The following is a 21,749-nucleotide window of genomic DNA, read 5'->3' on the forward strand; positions in this document are numbered from 1 at the left end:
CCGAGCGTTTGTGAGTGTTCAGAGCTTGGTTTTGAGTCTCATGGGCTTAAAGGAATAGTTCAACCAAAAACTGGAAATTATTTACTCCTACATGAAAATATTAGACAGCTACTTAATGTCACGTTGTCATTTTAAAGTCTGCATGTGAAGGTTTTTTTGTGTTTCTTATTAACGGAGTTGTGCCTGACAAATGTTGTCAATATGAACTGTTTTGTGCCTTGAAAGAAAATTTGAAAATGTTTAGGTTTCAAACTATATAAGAAAAGAGAAATTCACTATTTATTGCTTGTAAACAACATATTAAAGCTGCACAACAATGGGTTAAATAATAATTTGTTATTCACAATTATTCTGTTAGTGACAGATTGTTTACCGCATTGAACTCTCCTGTTTACAATAGCTTTATTCTGCAATGGTTTTTGGTAAATAATTCACTTTTAATAACCACAAAGTCTGTCAGGTAGGAAGGGCACACTTATTATAATGGGTTGGATTAGAAAATCTTTTTTTTTGATAAAGACATAATTTGCAAAGCCAACAATAGTGGAATGTTGGCTTTCATTCATAAAATGATGCTGTAAAAAAACTGTGTTGTTTCTACATTAATTTGGAGATTGTGTAATTTAAGTTTGTGAACGTATATTTAAAACATAAATGCTGTGTGTAATTATTTAGTTATTTTATTTTAATCGATTGATAGCACTAAAATAAACAAAATAAATCACACGAAAAGGGTGCGATTAATCACGATTAAAAATGTTCATCCATTGGTAAACACAATATTTGATACACGATATTTGATTCTGGATGCGATTAATTGCCTTTAGTTCTTTGACAGCTCTAGATAAATTTGCTCAATATTTTAATAATCGCGATCATTCTGTATTATGTTTTATTTTACTTTAGCATATTTGTACCCTTTGCAGCCAATTTAATATAATAAATTATTTAAAATAATCAATTTCTGACAGTTTTCATCATGAGGATGTTTTCTGCCTGCCATTAGCACATTAATATAGCTATGATTTAGCTTTAATCGTTGGCGGCAGAATTCCTTATCACGATTAAAATACGATTAATCGTGCAGCCCCAGCACAGAGACCAATACGTACTGAGAAATGTTAGTTATAAAGCTGTCACGTGCCAAACACGTCGACCTTTAGTTCCCCTTTCACCCCTTAAAAATGCTGATCTCCAGCACGTTAGTAATCAGATATAAGACTAAAGTTCCAGACGTGTGACCGTGGACAGCATAACCTGTCTTTCAGGTATAGTTTACAGTGCGACTTGAACAGTTGCGCTTGTCTGTTGATGTCAGAACGCATGTCGAGCATTACTGTCTGTGTGGGAAGGGTTCGAAAAAGGCTCTCGCTCACCAAACTGCTGTCTTTGTGCTTGTTACCATCTGTCAGAGCTCGTCGGCTGTTTTTCATAGCGACCACGCTTCTAGTCAGGTGAAGTTTCTCTCGCCTACTGGTTTGCGAAGTCGCACACGAAGTTGGTTTTTTCCAAGTGAACAGAGAGGCCGACCCTGATGTGGAGACCTCAGATAAAAAACATTTATTTTGTATTTTAGATGCATTTAATGACTCTAAAGTAACAAGTAGTTATTGTTTTTGTGAATAATGGCTTGTTCCTTGTTGTCGCAAACCTATCAGATGCCCTCATAAGACATGAAATACAATGCACAAAGATTGTTTATGACGGCCTGTTTCATGTGCTCTGTTTCTTTAAGCACCCATTTCGAGCAGCACTGAAGGGGTATGCGTTATGTCTTTCAAACCTTCATATTGCCATGAGATCATATTTCTCGCACGCAGTCAATTAGACGCTAATGATGCTCAGTCAGGAGATGCTTCAGGGGGAGTCTGTGTTTTGTCAGTGAGCAATCGGAGACATTTAAAGGAACTGCAACGATCCCTGCTCTGAGAATTTTGCGAACCCATTAAAAATACTTTTTAATAAATGCCATCGACTGCGGCTTCTGTTCCATGTTTTTCTTTTGTAAAAGCATCAGAGACATGTTATTTCCTCAAACCGTCCACAAGATTGACGGAGCTCAGGCGATAACACGGTTGTGAAATGTGTTGCATACTTGTGATTTTCTCAAGGAGCTGTCAAGTACAGTATTTCTGTGATCTGGAATATTAGAAAAACAGAGCTTATGTGTTTTCGGTCCCATCGTCGTGTCTGTTGTTCTTTCTCTGGGCATTGTGGTTAGTGGCGTCTTGTGCTCCGCAGAGAGAAGCTACACAACATTCCTCCCTGACTTCAGGCTTTATTGAACACACCGACTATCAACTATGATTCGATTGTCAGGCAATATCAGGTGAGGTTGCGGTTTTCTTTTATGAAGCTGTAAAACATTTAATGTATCCTAAAGGAAGAGTTCATCTCAAAATCAAAATTGTGTTATTTTTTACTCATCCACATGACGTTCAACACGTTTTAAGACCTTACGCTGTCTTCGGAACACAAATAGAGATATTTTAGGTGACATCCAAGAGAATTCCAGGCCGCCTCATTGACATCTTGGTTATAGTTGTGTATCAAGGTCAAGGTCAAGTTGTTGTCTTTCAAAACATTGCTTTACTTGTTTGAGAATCTCAACAGGCCTGACACGCCAACAGTTTGTGTAGGTAACAACATAAAAAACGTTATGTCGCCCAAACTTAACTTCTGAATCAGCTCCGTAAAGAAGCAATAACTTAAGCAGTTTTAATTTACTTAATACAATTAATTTTCAATAAAATATTAAAATAAATAGTTGTGTTATAACCAAGCACAGAATGAATGAAATTAAATTTCAGGTTACAACTCTGTGTCATATCAAGGTGTAAAAGCGGCACATTAGAGCTTTGAAACATTCTCAAAACGTTCCTGTAGAAACAATAATAGCATTGCAAAGACAGTTGTTTGTATTTTCTTATGTTTGATTTCACGTTGCATGTTTGACTTTTGTATCTTAGCAAATCCGAGCGCAGTTTATAAAATCGTCTGAAAATGACTAGCGCATGGTTGCTTCATCTCATGAAACAAATCTTAGAAGCAGAGACAGAGATCTGCTACAGTAAGTCTTTTTCAAAATTTTCTTTGTTTCAGCTTTCTAATCTTATATAAATTAGATTTGTTAGCAATCTATTGTGTTTCTAAATCTTCCTTGTACATCTGCTAATGTCATGTATCTATTTTGAGCGCTGTCACAGATGGGGTTCTATTATTCCGGAACCATAATGCTACCATTTTATATGCAAATAAAACATTAATATAGAGAGTCATTTTGCTGAGGGAGCGAACAAAGCAAAACAATATATATGCAAGATCTAATATCCGAAAGTCATAATATTCTTGCAACTGCACACAAAGGCCACGACTGAGAAGGAGAATATTGTAGTGCCGGTGTAACTTCAGATATTTAATGTTCATTCAAGTCTCGGATTCATTTTCGGACAGCTTGCGGTGTCAATACAAATAGGTTTTCCGTATTGGCAAAACCTTAGTGTTTTTACCGTCTGAAGGGGTATTTCATGATGATAGTCAGATTTATGAGCTGGTTCTCATGTGTATTTGTTATAAACTCACACATGCATTTCATAAGAGGAAGATTAAAAGTGTTCAGTTTGACATTAAAGTCAAGCCAGGCACGTAATGAAGGAAGTAAGTGGAAGTTCAAATATTTTTACATTTAAATACTTAAAATCCTCATTAATGGACCTTTTCTTGCCTGGACCGTGACCACGTGACATTTCCATACTTCAGTTCTCACATTTACTGTGCCAACTGTGCGAGAAAATCTGAAGATTTCATGAAATGGATCTACAACAGGCAAATATCAGTTACACTGGGGCTTAGTCCCCCTTACTGAGCACTTAATAGGTGCTTTCCGATAAGTTCAGGAACAATGTTTCAAACCGAGTAAAGAGGGCTGTCCTATAAGAACTTTGTTTTCCCTCAGGCATTCGCACTGGCAAAAATAACTATTTATTGACGTAAGGCGGTCGACAACGACGTCGTTCAAGCGCGTCCGTCGAACAACGACAAACAGCAGAATGTTTGAGGATGCTGTGAACGGTGTAGGGTTGTTCCGATCGATGATACTGAAATGAAGGGAAATCAGGAGGTGTGTTACATGGGTTATTTTAGGCTGATTAAAAACTAGAGTGCATTCTGGATCATTTGCAGGTGCTTGACTGCATTGGTTGGAAGGCCAGCCAGTAGAGAATTGCTGTAGTTGATATGACGAGAGCTTGACCTAGCAGCTGAGAGGCATGCTCTGGCAGGAACGGCCTGATTTTCCTGATGTTGTAGAGCACATACCTGCAAGTTCGAGTGGTTGCTGCGATGTGAGAGGTCAATTTTAGCTGGTCTTTAAACATCACCCACAGGTTCCTCGTGGACTTGGTGGGTGGTTATAGTTGAGGATCCAAGCTGAAAGGTAAGGATGGTCTTAAATTGATATGTGGGCTGGTATCACCAGGAGTTCAGTGGAAATCGTTCCTGCAGTGCGAAAGCCCCTATTGCTTAATAATAATTAAAATCACATCTGCATCTGAGCGATGTCAGAAATGTGGTTTTATTGTATGTCACATGCAAACATTTTGCAAAACATGTTCACTGACTACTAAGAAGGATATAACATTTAATGTATCAAAACATTTTTTTTTCTTTTATTTGCCTACATTATTGAGTTAACATCAGCAGTATCGTACGGAGCTATATTTACAGTATATTACATGATGTATGGACAAAAAAACAATAGAAGTGAATGGGTAGTGGCATTGTTTGATTACCAACTTTCTTCAAAATATCTTCTTTTGTGTTCTGCGGAAGAAAGAAAGAAATGAATTCAGTTTTAAATGACAAGAGGGTGAGTAAATGATGACAGAGTTTTCATTTTTGGGTGAACTATCCCTTTAAGGGAGTTATTTTATGTCAACTTAAAGTTGAGACCATATGAACCAGAATTTGTTAGATTTTTGTATTTTTGCCATAGGTCACCTTTTACATGGAAAACAGCTGTTCAGCCTGTTATGCTGAAAAAAGTAACAAAATGCTTAACTAGACTGTTTTTAAAAAGGATTTAAACTGACATAACCTCAGGATGCGTGGCTAGTTGTAATAGCATGCATTCTGTCAGCATGTGAGTATAGTAAATTAAACAGGCTTGTTACATCATGCAGAGCGTTAGAGGTGCCATTCCCTGTCATGCCAATTTTAAACTTAAGTCAATGTGTAATGTTGTTGTTAGAACATAAATAATATCTGCAAAATGATAAAGCTCAAAGTTCAATGCCAAGCGAGATATTGGCTTCGTCCGAAATCGCATGACAGTACGTACTGAATTTGAACAAGTACCTACCTATCGGCTATTAAAACAGTACGTTCTATATAGTATGAGTTTGAGTAGTATGAATACATTTCGGACATACTGTGCATGTTTTATGGTCATGTGACCCGTATACTGTTTGAACTATGACAGATTAACAACAACCTAAATTTGAGCGTTGATAAAAGCATAGTTTAGTCACGAGAAATGTATTAATTGGCACTTACATTTAAAACGGACGTCTGCCTTAAAGCTTTCCGCTATATTTATTTGATTTACTTTTACAATTTGACCGTTGATCAGCTCCCATGGCATCATGGGATAGATAAGAGTCCATCCGATCCACACTCACAAATCTCGGCGGAAGTGTTAGACCATCCGGGTAATTCTCGCCTACTGTTTTTTGCATACTGAGGCCTCGGACATACAATTCTTCATATTTATTTTTGCCTACTGTATAGTATGCAGTTGCTGATTTCCGACGCAGCCATTGTCTTTAACAGAATTCACTATCAAGGACTACAGAGAATGTCTGGAATTGGACTAGCCCTTTTCTTCCCTGGTACATGATGTTACTATTCCAAATTTTTGAAAAACCTCCACCCACAGGAATACCCCAAAAAGGGGCGAAGCCTTCCTTAGGGAAGAGGAAGAGCCGCTGGAGTAGTTGTTAGTTATGAGAGATTGTAAACATTTGGATGAGGTACGCGATTAATGACTTTCACTTTCATCACAGTCCTACAGCTGGTAAAAAGAACTCAGCTACACACATTCTAAGATGAACAACGGTCAAAAAACAGCTTCCATTACTTCAACATCGGCTCATTCGGCTGTGAAAGCTGTTCTGTGTAATACACTGATATTGTGTGTGTGCGCACACCTCTAAAACTTCTTTGAAACTTCATTTAAAGTCCTGCTTGCAAATGTTCCCTGGTCAAACTGCTTGTTTGTTTATCCAACTCGGGTCCAGTATAAAAAAGCAAAACTAACGCTTCTGTTATTAGTGTTAATAACTGGTCTGACGCCAATCGGTCCAGTGTCATTTCCCTCGCCATAGTAGGAAAGAAATTAGTTAGAGAGTATTAGTTAAACGGAGTATCTGTTCGCACTCCGCCTTCGGCCCCTCTCGCCCTCTCCGGATGGCTCTGTACATTAGCAACATTACAGCTAGAGAGAAAGAAGCGGTAGAAGAGAGTTTAGTGAGCACAGCCATCCATCAGAATGACAAGCAGACTGATATCTGTGAGCTCTGAGATCTCCTGACTGTCTAATGGGGGATCGTGCTGTTGCTTTAACACACTGGCATCAGACGTTAAGTGTATCTGATAACAGTGATGAATGACGTTTGCAGTGCATGCCATGGAAATATAAAATATGCTAAGGAAAAGTAGAGTCAAATCTGGAGAGATTTACAAAAAAAAAGCATATTTAAAAAAAAAAAAGACAAATCTGAAAACGCGATATCAAATCTAAACACAGAATAGCACATCTTAAAACAAAATAAGTCCGAAACCGCACCGGCAAGTCCGAAACCGCACAGACTTATTTTGTTTCCCGAATTGTTGTTGTGTTTTATGAGCTGCTATTGCGTTTTTAGATTTGTCACATTGATTTGGGGTTTTTTATTTTGCTTTTAGATTTGATTTTAGTTTTGCGACTTGTTGTTTTGTTTTGCACTTTCCGGCCACCGTAGTAAAGGGACAGTTCACTCCAAAATGATTTTGTTTACTCGCCTTCACAACCTTTCAAAACTGCATGACTGACTTTCTTCTACAGAACACAAAAGAAGATATTTCGGAGAATATATTGGTTTAGCATTGGTTTTGTGTCCATACAATAAAAGTGAATGGGTACCGCCGTTGTTCGGTTAACAACATTCTTCAAAATATCTTCTTTTGTGTTCACTTCAGCAGAAGAAAGAAAGTCATACAAGTTTGAAATGACAAGAAGGTGAGTAAATGGTGATTTTTATTTTTGGCTGAACTATCCCTTTAAGACTTAGTCTCACATTTTTTGAAGAACATAGAGTTTATAAATAGATAATCCAACATGAACAAAAACGTAATAATTACAGTAAACTCCTAGATACTATAGTGTTATACTATAGTAAATGTTAAAGTATAATACAGTATTTACTACAGTTGATCAAATTACTATAGTTTAAACTACACAATACTTTAGTATACTAAGATAAGTAGGCTTTATATAGTTACTATAATATACCAGAGTACTCTGCAGTTTACTAATGTAAATACTATAGTATACGTCAGTGTTTTTCTTTCTGGATTCAAGTCATTATAAAAACATTTATTCTAAGTCTATACCTCCAAGCCTCATAGAAAGTGTTTTAAACTTATTAAGATTTAATACATAGTTTCTAAATTTAAATTTTTAGCAGTTTAGGGGCGGGGAATTATTTCTCTATGTAACCTTTGATTAAAGCAGCGAGGAACGTTTCAGCCTAGCATCCAGAGTAAAGCGCATAGTGACCACCCAGTCCACTATAAAATCTACACTCACTGTGTACCAATTGTAGTGTTTAACAGGCTGATTGATTTTCTTGATATAGCCTAGCAATGAATCATATTCACCGCCCTTGAGACCGCAAAATGAGACCCTACTGCTTTGTGTCGGGGTCCTGATCTGTAGTGGTTTATTTGAGATAATGACCAGTTTATCTGCCATTATGCATAAATGTTACATGCGGACGGATCAGAATCGAGTTTTTTACAGAGCTGTGTAATAAAATGGCATGATGTTACAAAATCTTGAAATTTGTTGGAATTATTGTCACAATAACGTTTCTGATATGCTTTGATATCCTGTAGCATGCAAATTAATGCACAAGCAACAATGTTGTGGCTGTGGTTGATCGCCACCGAGTTTAGTCACAGGGACGACGTTATAGGGGTCCTTTTGCACCTGGTAAAGGTTATGTGAGACGGGTTTCTGGCTTTCCTGTCTCTCTGCCAAGCAGCAGTGTGTGTCCACTGAGCCAACAGCGGGACCGTGGGAAAGCGTTTAGCACAAGCGCACAGCTCAAGCGGGTTTGCCCGTCTATTACAACAGAGTCTTTGTCACTTGCATTGGTGCGTTCACAGAGATGGTGGCTGAAGTTCAAATGGAGGTAATAAATAAGGATCTGCATTAATGTTCGATTTGGTGTGTGTCAGATTTTACTCTGTGACAGTTTTTGTTCTGTGTGTGCAAAATGTGATGAAAGGTTTTTGCAGTTTGTGAAGAAAATGCGAGAGGTGCGTACTGTATATGTGGCACTATAATGCTAGGGTGTCATAGCTGGTTGCTATGGAGAGTTGCTATGAAATTGCATAAGTGTTCTGTGTGTTTTTATATTCGTTGCTATGTGGTTGCTGGGATGTACTGGGTGGTTGCTAGGTTTACTGATTCAAGTACAAAAAAAACAATCTTCCAGTCTGTAAGATACTTTATACAGTAGCCTAGTTTTGACATTAGAGCAACGCTAAGTTACAACTTGTGCACTATATATTTTTTCTATTGGGTGCGCCATTAAATTTAGAAGTGTAAGCTAAGCATCATTTTATATGTCAACACGTTACTTAAGACCTTATGCTGCGTTCAAGATGACTCCGAATTTAGATTTTTCCAACCTCGTTCTTGTAATGAATAATATATAATAATACGTTTTATTAAAGCAAAATACTAATAATGATCATTTAGAAAAAGCGACGGATAAAATGTAATTTCTCTGCTGTGCATGGGATGTTGAAGGCCAGGCTGTCAATTACATCACACTGCACAAGGCAGTACTAGATTTCTGTTTCGTGTTGACATCGGAGTCCGTGAGGATGCTGTATTTTTGCTTCGCCGTGTATTAGAGCACATCACTGACAGATAGTAAGTTAAAGCTGACATAGCCATTTCTTGAGCCTGCTTAACCACCAAGCTCTGTCAAAAGCTTGGTTTGTGCACGGTTTTGTTTATGTGTGCAAATGTATTTATTTATTTATTTGTCAAAATGTTTCCTAGCCCACTTGATATGCAAATGAGCACTGTTATTTAACATATTAGCATGGAGACGAGCTTATGGAACCTGGAAGCCGTTGATTGATTCAGCTTTTCTAGTTTGCCTGTCCTGTGGAGAGATTTCCCATTTGTTATGTAACGTAAGCCAGGGGAAGTGACTCAGATGACTGAGGTATAGAAATAATCTGTCCGTCCGTCCATGCCCCTACCTACCTACCTACCTATTGTAGCAAGCTGGACCTTACAAACAATATTTTATGGCACAGTGTCAAGACTGACAGATTTTTCACATTAACCAAATGTTCTCAGAACGTTGTTTGCCTTTTTTTTTTAGTGCTGGCAAATTTTCGAGGAACGGTTCAGCATGGACTACCCTTGGAGATCGGTGACACAGTGCAGATTTTGGAGAAATGTGAAGGTAGCTATTAGTTATACTTCAAAATAATGTATATGTCTATAAGATAACCTTTTCAGAAAAGATTCAGATAAACTGCATATTTCATGGAACCGTATTATTTTTGACACCTCAAACGGTGCAATACAAATGTACTGGTTGAGATAGAATGGTGAGGCTAATTTTAAATGTCTTTGTGTCACTTTGAAGGATGGTTTAGGGGCTTCATCACGAAGAATCCAAATCTGAAGGTGAGCGTAATGCTATTGCTATTGGTATTGTAACCATTTGCAAACATTCAGCTTGTTTTGTATTACTGCGTGTTTTTTAATACCCCTTGGCTTCACATTTATATGCAGATGGTGCATGTTTGTTTACTCTTGTGCGTTATATTTGCCCTAATATGCTTTTTAAAAGCAAATTTGTATTATTTCTACTCAGGGAATATTCCCAAGCTCCTACATTCACCTGAAGAATGCCCATGTCAAGAACAAAGGGTAAGTGTAAGCTGTGTTGTCATTATACTGGAATCCTTTTAAAGAATTAAGAACAAAGTGTGTTAAGATACATTTTTGTGAGTCCAAATGTGAAACAATTGCATGTTTGCTTATGAAAACTGGTAAATTTACAGTCTAAATGTCATTGCACTACATAACAAACATTAAACCAAGTTTCATCAATAATTAAAAGTATAAAAGTCAACATTAATTGTAAAACCAGACCATATGATTAAAAGTAATTGCATAATATGTAAATATGTTAAAGTTATTTGTGTGAAACTGACTGACTTCATTTCATTGGCAGTTGTTGTTTTAATATTGTGTTCTTTCATACAGTGTAAAGTTAAGGTTAAATTTCCAAATGTTGAAATACAAAATTAGGATATGGTAAAAACTGGCCTATTTATTCTATTGGAATCTGGCCCTCAAAGAAAAGTATTCGAAGACCCCTGGTATAGTGTCATGGGTTCGGTCTCACTAACCTCACCTTTGACCTCTCATTAAAGAACATACTTAACGTCGGTTGCTACTTGGTTTTTATCGCTGCAGTATATACAGTGGCCTCCACTATTATTGGCACCCTTGGTAAATATGAGCAAAGAAGGCTGTAAAAATAAATCTGCATTGTTTTTCATTTTTATCTTTTATGAAAAAAATCGGAAAAATTCCAACATTTCATTTTAAGTAAAACTATTTGAAGTGGGGGGAATATCACATTGTGAAAAATGATTTTGGCACCCTTACAAATTCCTATGAGTAAAATATCTCCCCAAGTATATTCCCATTAATATTAACATTTTCTGAGCACACCAATGTGACTAGAAACATGATGTTGTCCAGTCATGACTTCTCGTTTCACAGGAGAATAAAATTAAATCAGTCAAAGTCCAAGCCCCCATAACCATTCATCACAATGGATAAAACCAAAGACTATAGTTCTGATGTGCAGCAAAAGATTGTTGAACTACACAACATTTTAAAGGAAATGGTTGAAACACAAAAAATGGGTCATTGAACACAAATTCAATATCCTGCCATAGCAATCCCAGTTCCCTGTCCTGAACCCTATAGAAAATGAACTGAAGAAGAGGGAGCACCGACATTTGAAGGATCTGGACACATTCTCTATAGAGGAATGGACTGGGATGACTCTCAAACCTCATCAGACTGAAAAGAAAACCCTCAGAGCTGTTTTTCTTATACAGTAAATTGAGTGTATTAAATAGAAAATTTGCCAATAAACTTTTTTTACTATGTGATATCCTCCCATTTAAAAAAAAAAAAGAAACAATACAGATTCATTTTTACAGCCTTCTTTACTCATATTTATCAAGGGTGCCAATAACAGTGGAGGCCACTGTATGTTGGATGAAGTGCATTCTGAAAATGACAAGCCTTGCCCATTAAAGTGACAGAATCCTTCAATGCCCCATGTGCACATGTCCTTACGAATCGACGTTATTGCTGCGTGTGAGGTCATGCCGTAACATTTCAGGCAGGTTCATACGGTCGGAACAGTGTGTGAAAGTGTGTTGTGTGTCTTGCCCTGCAGGCAGTTTGAGACGGTCATCCCCACGGAGGACTCGGTCATTACAGAGATAACTATGACCTTGAGAGACTGGGGCACTATGTGGAAGCAGCTGTATATGGTGAATATCATAGCAAGGCCGGATCAAAGGATAAGTAATAGAAACATCTCAGTTACTTATATTCTCTCTCTCTCTCTCAGAAAAATGAAGGCGACCTCTTTCACAAACTGTGGCACGTGATGAATGAGATATTGGAGCTGCGGCAGCAAGTTCTAGTTGGTCACCTCACTCATGACCGCATGAGCGATATCAAACAGCACATCACAGCACGGCTGGACTGGGGCAACGAGTGAGTGTGGAATGATAAACTGTGTTAGATTAACCGAAATTATGGTGTAATCTAACTCTTTAAGGGACAGTGCGTCCATTTTCTTTTCTCTCTGGTTACTTTCTACGCTCTGAATTTACCCTCAATTTAACAATGTGAAGGTGAAAATATTTTCTGCAATATATTATAAATCCTCACTGTCCTTTAGAAACCTTGGATGTCGAAGTTCAGTTTTTTTAGGCAATGGAAAAAAACGCTGTTAGTTTTAAATAGAGATGCAATTATACAATATTTATCCAACGATACTGATAGCCGATTAACCTGTAGTAGTTAATGAAAAAATCTTAATTGTAATTTTTTATTTCACTGGGACTTTAACTTTCTGAACGTTATTGATTGTTGTAACGGTTATTAATATTGAACATCAAATTGGTGATGTTTCTTAACATTTTGTAAATACATTACAAATTCAAAGCATTTTCCTGTCCTTTTTCGATTGACAGGGTATATCGGTCCTGATCTTCAGATGTTTTTTAACAATCGAACAATATTGTGTAGAATTGCTTTTATCGACCGATGCCAATTATTGGCTCATATATCAGTGCATCTCTATTTTTAAATAATTAAATACTGTGTTATCAAAGTTGACAAGCACTTTTTAATACGTTTTATTGGTTAGATATTACCAAACCCAGTGACTAATAATCATAATTAATGGCAAAGAATAAAAATCTTTGTTTATGAAGATTTGATTTCAAAAGGACAGCAGCAATATATTCTGATCACCATTTTGCTCTTGAACTATGCATTTACTAAGCTCAAAGGGATCGTATTTATTACAGTTTTAGGTGTCTTCGTCATACGGATTCTTTATTCTTTAAAGCAAGAATAGGCTTTAATAATAATTCCTCTTATATTTTATTGTCTTTTGTGATGGTACAGAAGGTCAAGAAATGCTGAACTAAATAACAAATTTGTTAGTAAAACCACCAGGTCCCATCGCAAGAATATTTTTATTAGTCTGTCTTTGCCACGGAGCAGAATGTTGTGTTTTTTATTCCAATAATCGCAAATGTTTCGTTCAACTTTAAAAACAGTGGGAGGAATACAGCGGCACAGACGTCGATGATGAACCACCGCACAAATGCTGGCCAGTCTGTGAGCCATGTGCTCGAATGCTTATACGCCGTTTTCTCTGAAAACTAATTCACAGATGGTAGTATCGAGAGGGACGCGTTACGTATGTTTTCTTTCTGTCTCGCAGTATGCGGCCGCATTTGGAAGGCAATATAATAAAACGGATAGGTCGATTCATGTTTTGTGTTCGATTGTTGTTTGAAAACCTCTTTGTGACAGAGTAAAAGCGACAAATAAAAATGTGTGTGTGTGTGTGTGTGTGTGACAGGCAGCTGGGTTTGGACCTTGTCCCCAGGAGGGACTTCAGTATGGTGGACCCTGATGAGATCAGCATCACCGAGCTGTATCGGCTGGTGGGTAGTCACGCATTCATATTCACGTATACACGCACGCACACACGCATGCATATTCCCATTGCCCATGAGTCACTCCCACCACTGCAGCCTGTATTCTTTGCCATGTTGCTATGGCAACTGCAGCCCGACCTGACGCCAAGGCTCTCTCTTGCATAGCCTGAGAGCTTTGTCCTCTGTTTATACAAAGACAGACATTAAAACGCACACACCTCCAGTCGCCCCGTGCATGGGGAAATGATAGTTATTAAGGACAAGAGTGAAATGCTAAATGGAGCATTAACAGGCTGTTTGCAAACTGCAAAGACACTTCATGCGTGCACTTCCCTGCCCTTATAATTTGGCACACATGCAGCTTCATTGGCACAATTGCACAATATCTCTCAAAGCCACAATAGAAGTCGATGATCTTTGAAATGGTTAGATGTCTGTAGTGTATCTGTCACAGTCAAGAGTACACTGTATCTCTCTCATGTTCACTTTCTTACAATTGTAAAGAAAGTCTAAGCTCTGACCGCACACATCGTTTTATGGGTGGGCAGAGGTGTGTAGGTAGAGGTTAAAAGATGAATGTAAGAAAAAAAAGAGCCTGGTGGGTGTGAATGTATGAGAGCGGTCGCACAGAGATGGAACGCGAAAGAGAGGGCGGTGGGAGAGTTTGTTGTGTTCATTTTCACATTTAAGACAAAAACAGATTAAACAATAACGCAAAGGTCATTAATACTCCAATTCCTACTGTCTCCAATTTAACACATTCTGACAAAATAAAAATATTGAGAAATGAAATGTTCATCTATGTTTGCCGGCAAGATAAGAAGATGGGATTGGGAAGGCAAAACTCAACATAAATAAAATAAAGATTTTAATTCTGTCATCATCTGTACTCACCCTGAAGTTGTTCCAAAGCTTCGTAAATTTCTTAGTTCTTCTGAACACAAAGAAATTTTGACAATGTTTGTAACCAAATAGATCTGGGGCACTATAGACTTCCATAGTAACGAAAAACTACTACGGTAGTAAATTTTTTTTGCGTTCAACAGAACAAAGATTTTTGTTCTGAGGGTAAAGCAAGACAGAATTTTTCGGTTTTGGGTAAGCTACTGTATCCCTTTAAGGGACTTTAAGTCCCGCCTTTCAGTAATGTTTTGTGTTTTATTTGACTTTGGAATGATCTCAGTGTTGACAACGTTGTTTAACATGTTTAATCTCTTTTTTAATAGATGGAGAGACGTCATCGGCGGCGCGACATCCCCCCACAGGCCAGTATGCACCACCTGTTTTTGCAAGTGAAGAGCATGATGAGCTCAAACCTGGGGGAGGAGCTGGAGGTCTTCTTCTCTGTCTATGACAGCAGAGAAATGCAACCAATCAGGTGCCGCCTTTAAAGTTTTCACTCTGTTAGTTTGCAATGGTATAAATGGCAAAATTTTAAGTTTGTTGTTGGTTAGTCACCCTCATGTTACAGTATTTGACAAATGAGGATGGATCCCAATTGACCTATCAGCAAGCCCGCCCCCATTAGTTACTGTTGCTAATTCGGACAAGTGACCAGAGTTTTTAATGTCTTTCAATGGCAGCTGTCAGTGTGAAGTTGTTGTTGGTAAATGTTTGGACACACTCTTTGGGGTGAACTATACCTTTAAAAACTCAAATGCACCATGGTATGGTTGACAACCCATTGTCCATGACAGCCAAATGTCAACTTGCTGACGTACTTTGTCCATATTTCACCAAATCCTGCAAAAACAAAAACTGTATACAGACTCAAACTATTGTTGGTTTGGTCAGATTGAGGATCCATGAATTATAAATCACAAAATTCCCTGCAGCTATATGAAAAACGTCTACAAGCCTTCTCGAAGTCATTCATTAGCATGCACACCTCAAGGTGTATGACGCCATCACAATATTACATCACGTTTTACAACCACGGGGAACAAATATCCACAATTTGATTTTTGTACTATGTCCTCTGTGGTTTACATACATCAGCCGGAGGGCTGCTTTAGTTTCGCATCCATGATGGAAGTACAGCCTTGACACATCCGCTGAATTTTTCATCGCTTTCTGTCTGTTTTTCTCTCTCCATCTCCCTCGTCGTTGATGTTAGGGGGGGGGGGGTGCTGTACAGGCACCCCTTCTCGTGTAAATTATTCAGAACAAGTAAAGCCCCAGGGCACTTTGCGAAAGTGACAGAGAACGACTAGGAAATACAGAGTCTCAACGGGCCTTTACTTAATTACCGAGCTAAGGCGTCGGAGGGAACCCGCTAACACACACACTTGCGCTAACAGCACTTCTACTGTATTACCACATGCTTTAACACACCTGAGATGAACCCGCTTGACTCTCTCGCTCTGTCTCTATTATAGTGAGAGGTTCTTTGTGCGCCTGAATAAGCAGGGGCTACCCAAGTCCCCAGAGAAGACCGACAGACAGTGTACACTCTTTGTTGTAAGTATGCTGTTTTCGGTGCACACCAAGGGTGTGTCCTTGAGTTTTTTTTGTTTGTTTATTTCAGCATCGAGAGGATCTGGTTTTGCTGTCGATAAAGAGCTGAGATTTGTTTTCCTTGTGGGATGGATATTCTTGAATAAATCCTTAAATGTGTATATATAAATATTTGGAATTTTGTATGTGAACAATACAGTCAGGATTAAATGCGTTCAGTTTGTGTTGATGATTTGTTTTTAATGTATTGTACTGATTGATTTCTTTCAATTGATGGATGTTTTCGCAACAGTCAGTGTTTAATGTATAAATGTAGAGCTGTATCATGTTTTAGCGTAGTAGAAGTACAACTGCAAAGGTTTTGAGTTATTTGGTTTCAAGTAAATGTGATCTAGTCTGTGGAAACCCAGGAAAAAAGTTTTGATTTCTACATTAAAAGAATCATCCTACATAGTCAATATTAAAGATATCAGGGTTATATTTCACAAAATGTCCTTAATACTGAGTAAGAATATGTCAAAGATTAAAATCAATGTTTACAATGCCGACTTATTTAATATTTGTCATAGTGTCAATACAATTATTTTTAATCATAATCACATTATGCGATTTTAGTCTGGATTTGACAGATGAGGATCACAAATATTGTGCTCAACAAAACATTTGTCTTTTTTTAAGGATTTGGGAAGTAGCGATCTTCGCAAAGATGTGTATGTTGTAGCTCATATTTTTAGAATAGGTAAGAGCTGTTGGATGCACAACACTGTTGTCGCCGTGTGACCTGTCATAACGCCTTCACGTGTCTTAGAACTTCACATTACTCCCCAACATGGTTTAATTCATTCAGTTTGTTTTGTGCATTTACATTTATCGTGCATTATGTAATACAACAATTTAGTCAACGGCTTTGGCAGCATTTATGAGGGCTGAATGACAGGCCACCTCAAATTAATTGTGACCACGATGGCGTCTTTGTCTGTAAACGTCACCTGTGTGTCTGTGTAGCAGTCTGTCGTCACTGCGTGCATGGCCTGCGTCGGTGCAGAACTGTGATGTTGCGGTGTAGATTAATGCTCATTTGCATGTGTGTTTTTCATGTCACTGTGGCCTGGGAAGTGTTTGTCGGCCGGTATGTCTTTGTGTTTCAATGATCAAGATCTTTGTTGAAGGTCTTTGCTGAATCATTCTGCCGCAAGAGCTACATATAACTGACGCGAGTTTCTGGGTAAAAAACTACTGATGTAATATCTATTCAACTATATTAAGCTTGAGACGGTGCTATGTGTTCTTTGGGGCAGAATATGAGAGCCTAAATTACATTTGAGATTCTTTGTTTAGTTTGATTATATTAATGGATACTGTATGTTTATTCGTATTAAGTGTGAGCTATGAGGTATTTGTTCGCAGGGCGAATGGTCGCAAGCGAGAAGAAGAGCGTGAGTAACACGCAATACAAGCGTCCGTACGGTTGTGCCGTGATTAGCGTGGCCGACCTGTTGACAGCTGATTTCAAGGATGACCACTTGCTGAAGGTCTACTCGTGAGTATCTCTACCAGAGTTGATAAAGTTTTCTGTTTGGATCTGTTTGTAGTTTTGTTAATATTTTGAATTAGATTTTTTTTATATGTTAATTTTAATTGAACTTTTAGCAATTTTCTCATATGCTTTTTGTTATTTTAGTATTTATTAGTTTATTTATTTGTTGTATTTGCTGCTTTGTAAGATTAATTTATTTTAGCTTTAGTTTATTCAGTTATTTACCTTAACTTAAATGAAAAAAGTTAGATTATGGTTCTTTAACGATTATTGTGATTAAAAGTCGCAAAAAGTTGTGTTTACTTGATATATCTGTGTAAACTGTGCATATCAATTTTGAATTAATAAACACATACTATATATATATATATATATATTCAATATAAAAATGAATGAGTGTCTATATATACTTTCAATTATATGTAAATATACTGTAAATATATTATATAAATAGGCATTATATAAATGTAAAATGTAAATTCAATACATCATATTTGCAGATGTAACACGGAAAGTGAGTGGTCCCAAATCCATGACAACATTATCAGGAAGGTCAGCTCTCGATACAGCCATATTGGCTCCAATACAGGTAAGGTGTTTTTTTTATTGACATTGAGAAATGTAATTTGTGGGTGAATAGCAACAGCATTCATCTGTTAAACGTTTGGTTGTTCCACCAAGCAATCCATTACGTTACAGCATTCAAATAGTTCAGATTCATGCTGTAGATTTTCTTTTTCGTTCGCTTAAGATAAAAATAGCAGAACACTTTACAGAGAAATACTCTGGTCTCTCCTAGCAACAGTTCTGAGCAGCAAACCACAGCAATCTTCAGTCAAACATACACCAATGTGGATTCAACAGAGAGGCCAAGCAGAGCTGTTTTTCACATGCCTTTGTGACGTTTGCATGACTCAAACACTTTCAGTTTGCGACTTTCGACTCGCATTCTTTCATAAGACCTGCAGTCCAAAAAGTCCTTGGAATTATAAGGTTCTATCTGCAGTCCGAGTAGTTTTGAGATATTGAGCTCTGAGCATTTCATATAGCAAAAATGATAGGAACAAATCTCTTTTATACATGACTAAAAACCAGAGGCCCTTAATGTATTCCAAATGAACTATATCAGCATTTCTGAAATTTGTAAAACAATTTAAGAACAGGTCAAACACGGATAGAACCTTCTGATTCTGAAAAATACTTTCGGTTTAGAATTATAAGGTTCTATCGGCAATATATTCATTAAAGCAATACATTTTCAATCAACACAAACAATTAAATTATAACTTTTGTTAAAACATGAAATTAGTGTATAATTATGTATAAAAAAGGCACATTTGCATGGTTTTTATGGTTTTATTTCAAGTTAAGCATAAAAGGCAGATCTAATGGTTGTATTGATGTTTTATCCACTGAAGGTGGGACAGATCAAATTACTTTTAAGACATGAGTATGGCTGAAAAACTATAATAACTGTTTATTGTTGTAATCAAGACTCTTAACGTTGTTGACTTTATGGCATTAACTGCATTATGAGACAAAAAATACTGTTGTTTGTGCTGCTCTCCTTGAAAAGAGTATCAATTAAACTGTGAACCTTGAGGTTTCTTTTAAACATTGTTTTGTGTTGTACTGTTTCCTCAGGACCACATGACAGAGAAAGCCGATCCTGATTGGTCCTCACTTGAGCATTCAAAGTGCTGATTGGCTCTTGTAGAAACTGATAGCACCAAATTATAATTCGATTTTGTAGATGGAACCTTATTGTTTGCTTAAAAATAGTTGCAAAATGCACACATTTACATAATGCCATGTTTGTTTTTTTAAATAAGTTAGTTATATGTAAATAACTAGATTTTTGACCGAAATGTCAGAAAGAACCTTATAATGTCTAAGGACGATGATTTGTAAAAAGCTTATTTTTAGGGTTGGACGTTTTGACTATTCTCATTTGGACAAACTGACTATTCTCATTTTTTAAAGTTGCTGTCTGTAACTTTTTGCATCTATTGATGCAATATAATAAATATGACTGTCTTCAGAGGTGTATAAAAACCTTACATAATGAAGCAGGTTTTTTTTGCTTAACCTTACAATGAGCTATTTCTATCTACTTATACACCGGGGGTACACTTGCATGGAATTCACCATGTTGTTTCTACAGTAGCCCTAAATGGACAAACTGCTCTACGGAGTGTGTTTCGCAGATATGTTTTCTCCTTTGGCAAAGAAGCGAAAACGTGACAACATCTTTGTCCTATGTGAAAAGAATATTGCATTGTTTATTAGAAATATTATTTTATTAATTTGTCCTCAAAATGTATTGTCAAAATTTGAAAACATACATCGGTTTCGGGTTGTCGATCCTTCTCTAATGACATCAGTTTGTTCAGAATATTCATAAATCAATTAAACGCATACTTTCTAGATCCAGTTTGCAGTGGAACAATAACACTTCTTAAGTATTCAGGTTCATTTCAAAATATACCACATGACAGAAATAAAGTTGATTGCCAAACTTGAAAACTTTAAGGGTGAAATATGCACTTTCAGTATTGCAACACAACTTTTTATTTCAGAAATATGTTGAATTTGGTTGCTAGGGTGTTGCTATGCACATTAGCTGCCAAAGTATTATCAGTGGCTTTTTAGTTGTTACTCTGCTGTCGCTTGGGTGTTCTAGGTGGTTGCTAGGGAGTTGTGGGTGGCTTTGATACCGAAAAATACATTTACCGTATCCAATCAATTGTCAAACGAGTGATCTTGATGGCTGTGGAAATTCAATAACGATAAACGAGTTTGTTTTTAGCCGCTAATCATTAGCAGCTATTTATCATTGGTAAATTCAGTGGCGTATCGATTGAGGATAGCATCATCAAACAGTAGCCGCCTCCTTACCACGTCACAGCCCTCATTTAAGATTATTAATCTCCAGCATTTTGTTGCCTCTGTAGCTAACCGTATGGATAAAAGGGGAAATTGCTATCATTAATTTTGTTGCATGGTTTAAAAACAAACAGATAAATAAAGGAAAAAAAAACCTTGGGGTCTTTGAGTGCATTGTTTTGTGCTGTTGGTGCCATGTTTTGTGGAGGTGGTGCTGTAGTAGTTACATAATAGCTGCTTTGCCGTGCACATAATCTGCTAAGTGGTTTCGAAATGAATGGACTTGGTGGTGAATTCACTCATGAGGGCAGCTTCCTCTGAATACATTATGAAACAATAATGAAGCCGTGGCTTTCAGAGCTGTAGAGAATGTTTCTAGAGATTATAAGCTCACCTGTGTGTGCCTATTAAGCGTCTCATCTTTATGCTAGCAATGGAAAACTGGAAAAGTACCCAGAATGCACCTGTCGTGTGTTGTTGCTCTGCACTTCTTGGTTTATTGTTTTAAGTTAAAGGGACAGTTCACCCAAAAATGAAAATTGTCTCAATATTTATTCATCCTCATGCCATCCCAGACGTGTATACATTCCTTCTTTCAGTTTCAATTAAACGGATCATTTTATATTAAAATTATATCTTTGCTCAACACGATTCTAGTGTGTTAATGTTTTCCAAAACGAAACATTACATTTGTGAGCTTTTTTGTGAGAATGATTAACATAACTACTGGTTGTTGTTCTAAATGTGTTTTGTCACGCAAGAACCAATGAGATTTGACACTATCTGTATGTTTACATAGATTTTTCTCTCTCATACATCATTTTGCTTCCTAATTCATATATCTGGATCTGGTTCCAAACACTCTTGTGGTCTTTTGTTTCTGGAAGATGTTATTACACGAGCTGAAGTTAATTTGTCTTTGTTTTTTAGGTCTAAATGTTTCTCTCCAGCTCTTACATGGAGATATGGAACAGATTCGTAAGGATTACATGCGGCTCTTCTCGCGGAACGTCTCCATCACCAAAAAACTGGGTTTCTCTGAAATCATCATTCCAGGTGAGATTAAAGTATTTTGTTGACGTTATGTTGCCTCAGTTTTTTCTGAATTTACTTTTCGCTTGTTATTAAAAGTTAAACGTAAACTTGATGATGTCCTTTATCACACTTATAATAGTGTAATAGTAGTCCCTAATGAGAAAAAGGGCTAAAACCAGGAAAAGCTGGGTGGCTGGTTTTAGCTGGTGAAGCTGGGTGGCTTTTGGACATTTTTTAGCTGGTCAAGACAGTTTTAGCCGGACGGGCT

At 37.2% G+C, this 21,749-nt stretch overlaps 1 protein-coding gene across 1 annotated transcript in view; it reads left to right on the top strand.

Annotated features, from left to right (window-relative positions):
• The window catches only part of dock4a (dedicator of cytokinesis 4a), a gene marked incomplete at its 5' end in the record, with an annotated part of 57,125 nt that overhangs the window by 4,483 nt on the left and 30,893 nt on the right, over nt 1–21,749 (top strand). The window contains 12 exons of the mRNA XM_079449908.1: nt 9,666–9,749; nt 9,936–9,976; nt 10,167–10,222; nt 11,778–11,874; nt 11,955–12,103; nt 13,488–13,572; nt 14,793–14,944; nt 15,945–16,026; nt 16,702–16,762; nt 17,431–17,563; nt 18,061–18,149; nt 21,377–21,502. Of these exons, the coding sequence (XP_079306034.1) occupies nt 9,666–9,749; nt 9,936–9,976; nt 10,167–10,222; nt 11,778–11,874; nt 11,955–12,103; nt 13,488–13,572; nt 14,793–14,944; nt 15,945–16,026; nt 16,702–16,762; nt 17,431–17,563; nt 18,061–18,149; nt 21,377–21,502 (1,155 nt within the window). The remainder of the gene's footprint in view (nt 1–9,665; nt 9,750–9,935; nt 9,977–10,166; nt 10,223–11,777; nt 11,875–11,954; nt 12,104–13,487; nt 13,573–14,792; nt 14,945–15,944; nt 16,027–16,701; nt 16,763–17,430; nt 17,564–18,060; nt 18,150–21,376; nt 21,503–21,749) is intronic.

This window comes from Barbatula barbatula (genome assembly GCF_947034865.1).
Source record: "Barbatula barbatula genome assembly, chromosome: 25".
In the NCBI taxonomy this organism is placed as follows: domain Eukaryota; kingdom Metazoa; phylum Chordata; class Actinopteri; order Cypriniformes; family Nemacheilidae; genus Barbatula; species Barbatula barbatula.